At 53.8% G+C, this 9,325-nt stretch overlaps 1 protein-coding gene across 2 annotated transcripts in view; it reads right to left on the reverse strand.

The window, feature by feature from the left end:
- The window catches only part of rnf31 (ring finger protein 31), a 42,877-nt gene extending 34,218 nt beyond the window's left edge, over nucleotides 1–8,659 (reverse strand). Inside the window, exons 1-4 of one of the 2 annotated variants that reach the window (XM_088916687.1) lie at nucleotides 8,510–8,659; nucleotides 4,463–4,664; nucleotides 4,238–4,384; nucleotides 3,668–3,823 (exon numbers count right to left, since the gene is read on the reverse strand). In XM_088916687.1, the coding sequence (XP_088772813.1) occupies nucleotides 3,668–3,823; nucleotides 4,238–4,384; nucleotides 4,463–4,660 (501 nt within the window). In that variant the 5' untranslated portion in view covers nucleotides 4,661–4,664; nucleotides 8,510–8,659. Of the gene's footprint in view, nucleotides 1–3,667; nucleotides 3,824–4,237; nucleotides 4,665–8,509 lie in introns of both variants that reach the window. The other variant, XM_088916686.1, reaches the window with a different exon arrangement.
- Nucleotides 8,660–9,325: the final 666 nt, after the last annotated feature.

Below are 9,325 nucleotides of genomic sequence, written 5' to 3' on the forward strand. Positions count from 1 at the left end.
CACAGCAACACAGACAGGGGCCGCCGGTCACAGCTCAGGCGCCGGGGAAGTCTCCTGCCCCACTTTAAGGAGAGTGCTGACAGCAGCTACACACTTGCTTACGGCCACAGCGCCCTGAGCTGATCTGGGCGCTACGCTGGGTCGGGCCTGGTTAGTACCCGGACGGGAGACCAGGTGCTGTAAGCTTCTGGGGCAGAGCGGTGGCCCTGTGGCTCCAGGGGTGCTGTAAAAATGGCTGACCCTGCGCTCTGACCCCCAGCTCCTCTCCCTGTCTGTGTGTCTCATGGAGAGCAAAGCTGGGGTCTGGGAAAAGAAATTGTATGTGGCCAATACGGTGCTCTTATCTTATCTTATCCTGTCCAGAAAAGAAGCAGTCTTTCTTTCCTCCAGTAACTGGAACCCTACTACAAAATGTTTTCCAATTTGGCCTTTAAGGAATCCTGTTAAGTAATCAAGATCACAGTCCAGTCAGTCCAGTCCAGCCTGGAGAGTCTCACACTGCTCTGTCAGTGTCAGTGGAGTCTGATTATAATCTCAGTTAATCACTAATCAAGATCACAGTCCAGTCAGTCCAGTCCAGCCTGGAGAGTCTCACACTGCTCTGTCAGTGTCAGTGGAGTCTGATTATAATCTCAGTTTATAACTGATCAAGATCACAGTCCAGTCAGTCCAGTCCAGCCTGGAGTGTCTCACACTGCTCTGTCAGTGTCAATGAGTCTGATTATAATCTCAGTTAATCACTAATCAAGATCACAGTCCAGTCAGTCCAGTCCAGCCTGGAGAGTCTCACACTGCTCTGTCAGTGTCAATGAGTCTGATTATAATCTCAGTTAGTAACTAATCAAGATCACAGTCCAGTCAGTCCAGTCCAGCCTGGAGAGTCTCACACTGCTCTGTCAGTGTCAGTGGAGTCTGATTATAATCTCAGTTAGTAACTAATCAAGATCACAGTCCAGTCAGTCCAGTCCAGCCTGGAGTGTCTCACACTGCTCTGTCAGTGTCACTGGAGTCTGATTATAATCTCAGTTAATAACTAATCAAGATCACAGTCCAGTCAGTCCAGTCCAGCCTGGAGAGTCTCACACTGCTCTGTCAGTGTCAGTGGAGTCTGATTATAATCTCAGTTAATCACTAATCAAGATCACAGTCCAGTCAGTCCAGTCCAGCCTGGAGTGTCTCACACTGCTCTGTCAGTGTCAGTGGAGTCTGATTATAATCTCAGTTAATCACTAATCAAGATCACAGTCCAGTCAGTCCAGTCCAGCCTGGAGAGTCTCACACTGCTGTGTCAGTGTCACTGGAGTCTGATTATAATCTCAGTTAGTAACTAATCAAGATCACAGTCCAGTCAGTCCAGTCCAGTCTGGAGAGTCTCAGACCTCTCTGTCAGTGTCAGTGGAGTCTGATTATAATCTCAGTTAATCACTAATCAAGATCAAAGTCCAGTCCAGCCTGGAGTGTCTCACACTGCTCTGTCGGTGTCAGTGGAGTCTGATTATAATCTCAGTTAATCACTAATCAAGATCACAGTCCAGTCAGTCCAGTCCAGCCTGGAGAGTCTCACACTGCTGTGTCAGTGTCAGTGGAGTCTGATTATAATCTCAGTTAATCACTGATCAAGATCACAGTCCAGTCAGTCCAGTCCAGCCTGGAGTGTCTCACACTGCTCTGTCAGTGTCAGTGGAGTCTGATTATAATCTCAGTTAATCACTAATCAAGATCACAGTCCAGTCAGTCCAGTCCAGCCTGGAGAGTCTCACACTGCTGTGTCAGTGTCAGTGGAGTCTGATTATAATCTCAGTTTATAACTGATCAAGATCACAGTCCAGTCAGTCCAGTCCAGCCTGGAGTGTCTCACACTGCTCTGTCAGTGTCAATGAGTCTGATTATAATCTCAGTTAGTAACTAATCAAGATCACAGTCCAGTCAGTCCAGTCCAGCCTGGAGAGTCTCACACTGCTGTGTCAGTGTCAGTGGAGTCTGATTATAATCCCAGTTAATCACTAATCAAGATCACAGTCCAGTCAGTCCAGTCCAGCCTGGAGTGTCTCACACTGCTCTGTCAGTGTCAGTGGAGTCTGATTATAATCTCAGTTAATCACTAATCAAGATCACAGTCCAGTCAGTCCAGTCCAGCCTGGAGAGTCTCACACTGCTGTGTCAGTGTCAGTGGAGTCTGATTATAATCTCAGTTTATAACTGATCAAGATCACAGTCCAGTCAGTCCAGTCCAGCCTGGAGTGTCTCACACTGCTCTGTCAGTGTCAATGAGTCTGATTATAATCTCAGTTAGTAACTAATCAAGATCACAGTCCAGTCAGTCCAGTCCAGCCTGGAGAGTCTCACACTGCTGTGTCAGTGTCACTGGAGTCTGATTATAATCTCAGTTAATAACTAATCAAGATCACAGTCCAGTCAGTCCAGTTCAGCCTGGAGTGTCTCACACTGCTCTGTCAGTGTCAATGAGTCTGATTATAATCTCAGTTAGTAACTAATCAAGATCACAGTCCAGTCAGTCCAGTCCAGCCTGGAGAGTCTCACACTGCTGTGTCAGTGTCACTGGAGTCTGATTATAATCTCAGTTAATCACTAATCAAGATCACAGTCCAGTCAGTCCAGTCCAGCCTGGAGAGTCTCACACTGCTCTGTCAGTGTCAGTGGAGTCTGATTATAATCTCAGTTAATCACTAATCAAGATCACAGTCCAGTCAGTCCAGTCCAGCCTGGAGTGTCTCACACTGCTCTGTCAGTGTCAGTGGAGTCTGATTATAATCTCAGTTAATCACTAATCAAGATCACAGTCCAGTCCAGCCTGGAGTGTCTCACACTGCTCTGTCGGTGTCAGTGGAGTCTGATTATAATCTCAGTTAATCACTAATCAAGATCACAGTCCAGTCAGTCCAGTCCAGCCTGGAGAGTCTCACACTGCTGTGTCAGTGTCAGTGGAGTCTGATTATAATCTCAGTTAATCACTAATCAAGATCACAGTCCAGTCCAGCCTGGAGTGTCTCACACTGCTCTGTCGGTGTCAGTGGAGTCTGATTATAATCTCAGTTAATCACTAATCAAGATCACAGTCCAGTCAGTCCAGTCCAGCCTGGAGAGTCTCACACTGCTGTGTCAGTGTCAGTGGAGTCTGATTATAATCTCAGTTAATCACTGATCAAGATCACAGTCCAGTCAGTCCAGTCCAGCCTGGAGTGTCTCACACTGCTCTGTCAGTGTCAGTGGAGTCTGATTATAATCTCAGTTAATCACTAATCAAGATCACAGTCCAGTCAGTCCAGTCCAGCCTGGAGAGTCTCACACTGCTCTGTCAGTGTCAGTGGAGTCTGATTATAATCTCAGTTAATCACTAATCAAGATCACAGTCCAGTCAGTCCAGTCCAGCCTGGAGAGTCTCACACTGCTGTGTCAGTGTCAGTGGAGTCTGATTATAATCTCAGTTTATAACTGATCAAGATCACAGTCCAGTCAGTCCAGTTCAGCCTGGAGTGTCTCACACTGCTCTGTCAGTGTCAGTGGAGTCTGATTATAATCTCAGTTAATCACTAATCAAGATCACAGTCCAGTCAGTCCAGTCCAGTCTGGAGAGTCTCACACTGCTCTGTCAGTGTCAGTGGAGTCTGATTATAATCTCAGTCCACGACTGGGGGAGTCGAAGTACCTTGATAAGGAGGTCGAGCTCCAGGCGGAGGCACATGACCTCTAAGGTCACAGCAGCCACTTTCTGGGTGTCGGGTTCGAGCACGTCATCTGGGAAGCTGAGGCCGTCCGCCTGCTGGTTGGCGTAGCCGTAGAGATACAGCACCGCCCGCCCCCCCTGGGAGAGAAGACAGGAACGCGCGACAGGTCACGGACAGGAACGCGCGACAGGTCACGGACAAGAACGCGGGACAGGTCACGGACAGGAACGCGCGGCAGGTCACGGACAGGAACGCGCGGCAGGTCACGGACAGGAACGCGGGACAGGTCACGGACAGGAACGCGCGACAGGTCACGGACAGGAAGGGGGATCCGCGCCTCGATCCCGCGGCCGCCCCAGGGCTCCCGCGAGAAGCCGGAAGCAAGGCAGGGGCGAGCTGCGCCACGCTCCCGCCTCTCCGAGTGCACGTGCATGGCTCTTCCAGAGAGAGGGAAAGAGAGTGGGAGAGACAGAGGGGAAAAGAGGGGTACAGAGAGAGGGAGGGGCGACGAAAGAGCTTTCTGGGGGGCTTTACGAACTGCCGGCGCCCACCTTGATGGAGTCCACTGTGGCTCTGAACACAGGGTTGTTGTGCTTGACAGTCCTCCAGTAGCGCGGCCGGCTGGGGCTGACGAGGTTACAGCCGTACTTCTCCAGGATGTTGAGAGCAGTGGAGAGCTTCTGGAGAGAGGACAGACGCTGCGAGAGAGGAGAGGGGTCAACACAGACACGCAGGGGCCACTCCCGGCGGGCGAGGGGGCCGGCCCGTGCCCTCACCTCTGTGTGGTTCGCCCCGGCACAGTTCTCCCGCACCATCGCTTCCGCGCTGATCTGGCTGTACTTCACGGCCAGGGGGAGGGGCAGGGAGGCCATCTCTTCCACCGCCGGGCGGACCTCCTGAGTGGAGCCCGTGGACAGGAAGGCAACGGCCCCATCCCTCAGCTCCTCCAGCCGGGCCACCGCTGATGACGTCATCACTCTGGGACGCCCCGGAGAGAGACATTCCATTTCAATTCAATTCATTTCAAGGTGCTTTATTAGCATGACCGATGGGTACAATCAGTGTTGCCAAAGCAAATACAAATAATGAAATTCACATGAAACAAGACAAAAAATAAAAGTAAAATAAAATCTACAGACATATTACAGACATTTACAACAAAGACATATTATAAAATATTGACATATACTGTAGACAGAAGGAAAATTATTGGGAGACAGACTCACTGTTCCTCAGGCTGTGACAGGAGAGATCACATACTGGGCTGCCAGTTCCACTGAGTCCCCTCCTCCCTCTCCCTGCTGGAAATTCTCCATCAGTCTCTGGACACGGGATTGTGACATCGCCCTAGCTGTGATTGGCTCATCTCCACTGAAGCTCCGCCCTAACCCCGCCCCAGCTCCAAGGCTTGAGAGCGCTTGTTCAGACCTGCTCGGCGCTGCCCCCTGCAGGTCCTCGCTGCGCTACTGCGCTGAGTGCTGACTATGGAGGGCCGCGTCTCTCACCGACCAGAACCGCAGAGAGTGCCCAGGCCCAGCCTTTGACAGAACCCGGACCAGAACCTCTGTACTCAGAGAGGGAGAGAGAGCTGCTCAGGAGCCCTTGAAGTCTTCTCCTGCAGGGGGCGAGCAAGCAGAGGTACCCCTGGGGTTCACCCTGTCACAGCCTGAGGGACACTGTAGTTCTGTACAGAGGTACCCCTGGGGTTCACCCTGGGACACCGGGGCTCTGTACAGAGGTACCCCTGGGGTTCACCCTGTCACAGCCTGAGGAGCACACTGGGGTTCTGTACAGAGGTACCCCTGGGGTTCACCCTGTCACAGCCTGAGGAGCACACTGGGGTTCTGTACAGAGGTACCCCTGTTCAGTTCAGTTTATTGTCATATGCACAAGTGCAATGAAATGCTTATTTCATCACACATCTTAGAGAAAACAACATCAGTGTGAGCCAGTGGTAGGGGTAGACTTCTAATCTGACAGCTTGTGGGGAGAAAGCGTCTCTGAATCCGGAGGTCCGTGCCTTTATACTCCTATAACGCCCACCAGAGGGACGGGGGGAGAAACGTGAGGTACCAGGCTGACTGGTGTCCTGAGCGATACCGCCAGCCCTCCTGAGACAGCGAGTTGCAGAAACGTCCACAGCAGAGGGGAGCTGTACTGCAGCGAGGGACTGGGCCGACCCGATCGCCCCCTGTAACGCCTCCGCTCAGACAGCGAGCCGCTGCCCGACCACACTGTGATCCCGCACGTGAGCACGCTCTCAGTACCGCTCCTGTGACATGTGGGCAGGCCAGCTGAAGACAGACCAGTTTTTATCATTGTCTGAGGAAGTGAAGGCGCTGTTGCCCCTTCTTTGTAGCTCCAGTTACACGCTGGGACCCCGTTAAATCACCAGTGACGAAGGTACCCAGGAACCCCACACCTCCACAGCCACCCCACGGATGGGAATAGGGGTGTGGTCCCCACCTGCCCCACCCCACAATCCACAACGAGCTCTGTGGGTTTGCAATCTATGTGTCAGGAGTGGGGTTCACCCTGTCACAGCCCGAGGGACACCCCTGGGGTGCCCAGCCAGGGCGCAATGACGTTGTCAGCTGCTTCCTGGAAGGTCGCTGCAGTGTTTCCCCACCAGAGCGGCGGCTGTCTCTCCTGGTCCTGTAGCCTTACTTTCTCGGACAGCCGGGCTCAAGCGGACCTACCGGGCCCAGTTCGGACCGGAGACTGGGCCCGTGGTTCCGGCAGGGGGTCCCCCTAAATGTACCCCCTCTGTGTGACGGGGTTAAACCCAGGCCAGGGTCCGGCCCCCGAGGCCCCGGGCGTGGGAGTGGGGAGTGTGCGTGTCAGACCCGAGTCAGGTGACAGGGAGACGAGGCTAAAAATACCGCCGCGGCCCGCCGAGGCGACGACCAGCGGACCGCTCCTCGTTACTGCCCTGACAGTAAAATAAAAAAAGTAAAATAAAATCTACAGACATATTACAGACATTTACAACAAAGACATATTATAAAATATTGACATATACTGTAGACAGAAGGAAAATTATTGGGAGACAGACTCACTGTTCCTCAGGCTGTGACAGGAGAGATCACATACTGGGCTGCCAGTTCCACTGAGTCCCCTCCTCCCTCTCCCTGCTGGAAATTCTCCATCAGTCTCTGGACACGGGATTGTGACATCGCCCTAGCTGTGATTGGCTCATCTCCACTGAAGCTCCGCCCTAACCCCGCCCCAGCTCCAAGGCTTGAGAGCGCTTGTTCAGACCTGCTCGGCGCTGCCCCCTGCAGGTCCTCGCTGCGCTACTGCGCTGAGTGCTGACTATGGAGGGCCGCGTCTCTCACCGACCAGAACCGCAGAGAGTGCCCAGGCCCAGCCTTTGACAGAACCCGGACCAGAACCTCTGTACTCAGAGAGGGAGAGAGAGCTGCTCAGGAGCCCTTGAAGTCTTCTCCTGCAGGGGGCGAGCAAGCAGAGGTACCCCTGGGGTTCACCCTGTCACAGCCTGAGGGACACTGTAGTTCTGTACAGAGGTACCCCTGGGGTTCACCCTGGGACACCGGGGCTCTGTACAGAGGTACCCCTGGGGTTCACCCTGTCACAGCCTGAGGAGCACACTGGGGTTCTGTACAGAGGTACCCCTGGGGTTCACCCTGTCACAGCCTGAGGAGCACACTGGGGTTCTGTACAGAGGTACCCCTGTTCAGTTCAGTTTATTGTCATATGCACAAGTGCAATGAAATGCTTATTTCATCACACATCTTAGAGAAAACAACATCAGTGTGAGCCAGTGGTAGGGGTAGACTTCTAATCTGACAGCTTGTGGGGAGAAAGCGTCTCTGAATCCGGAGGTCCGTGCCTTTATACTCCTATAACGCCCACCAGAGGGACGGGGGGAGAAACGTGAGGTACCAGGCTGACTGGTGTCCTGAGCGATACCGCCAGCCCTCCTGAGACAGCGAGTTGCAGAAACGTCCACAGCAGAGGGGAGCTGTACTGCAGCGAGGGACTGGGCCGACCCGATCGCCCCCTGTAACGCCTCCGCTCAGACAGCGAGCCGCTGCCCGACCACACTGTGATCCCGCACGTGAGCACGCTCTCAGTACCGCTCCTGTGACATGTGGGCAGGCCAGCTGAAGACAGACCAGTTTTTATCATTGTCTGAGGAAGTGAAGGCGCTGTTGCCCCTTCTTTGTAGCTCCAGTTACACGCTGGGACCCCGTTAAATCACCAGTGACGAAGGTACCCAGGAACCCCACACCTCCACAGCCACCCCACGGATGGGAATAGGGGTGTGGTCCCCACCTGCCCCACCCCACAATCCACAACGAGCTCTGTGGGTTTGCAATCTATGTGTCAGGAGTGGGGTTCACCCTGTCACAGCCCGAGGGACACCCCTGGGGTGCCCAGCCAGGGCGCAATGACGTTGTCAGCTGCTTCCTGGAAGGTCGCTGCAGTGTTTCCCCACCAGAGCGGCGGCTGTCTCTCCTGGTCCTGTAGCCTTACTTTCTCGGACAGCCGGGCTCAAGCGGACCTACCGGGCCCAGTTCGGACCGGAGACTGGGCCCGTGGTTCCGGCAGGGGGTCCCCCTAAATGTACCCCCTCTGTGTGACGGGGTTAAACCCAGGCCAGGGTCCGGCCCCCGAGGCCCCGGGCGTGGGAGTGGGGAGTGTGCGTGTCAGACCCGAGTCAGGTGACAGGGAGACGAGGCTAAAAATACCGCCGCGGCCCGCCGAGGCGACGACCAGCGGACCGCTCCTCGTTACTGCCCTGACAGGGACTGTCCTGGTGCCGAGTTTCACCGGAAGGTGGCCGCTGGTTCACTTACCCGCGTAATTAAAGCGATTAACCCCGATCCCTGTCCCGAACTGAGCTTTTACAGCCGGGAGCGACACCGTGACACAACTCTTTCCGTGTTTCCTCCGGGGACTTTTAAAGAGACACGAACAGAGCCCCCCCGACGCGGGCCAGACCGGAAACCGAAATGTTTTCAAGTTTCCGAAGCGCGCACGTACAAAGTGCAAAGGCTTTACTTTCGATTGCTGAAACGGCGACCCGCCCCCCTTGCGTCCTCCATCTTGGCTCTAACTCAACCCCAGTTTGACCGTTTACCTACCGCGGCAGCAACGGAATGTGAGCCAAAATGGCTCCCGGCCCACCCCGCGGCCGATGGCTCTTAAAGGAAACGCAGTCGCAGAGCTCCCGTTTTCTGTCGGCGTGTGAAACGCCTGCGGGAGGGAGCCCAGTTCCTCCATCCCTTTAACTGGACTCCAGTATGAGGAATTTCCCCTTTGGTCTTCGTGAGGCGTAAAGACAAATAAAAGAAGGATGCTGCATTTCTTTTATCCACTAAAGAACTGGGGATATAAGCACAAAAAAAAAAAAACAACAGGAGATCAAAGACCATCGCGTCTGCTTCCTGTTAGACGCGTTGGTTTTGCCTTCGGTGGGCTCGCGTCTATGTAGTTCGCCAAGTTTTTATTTAAAGGAATAAACGGGATTATTTCACGCACCAGACATCAGAGGGAGACGCGCACACCCCCCGACCCTCCCGTCTGCCCGTGAACTTATTGCACGTTGCAGTGGAGAGACGCCTCTTTATAGATGGTCCCTACCTAGGCGCACATCGTCTTGTGCCCCTTTT

Source organism: Atractosteus spatula, chromosome 5, assembly GCF_055471065.1.
Source record: "Atractosteus spatula isolate fAtrSpa1 chromosome 5, fAtrSpa1.hap1, whole genome shotgun sequence".
Lineage (NCBI taxonomy): Eukaryota > Metazoa > Chordata > Actinopteri > Semionotiformes > Lepisosteidae > Atractosteus > Atractosteus spatula.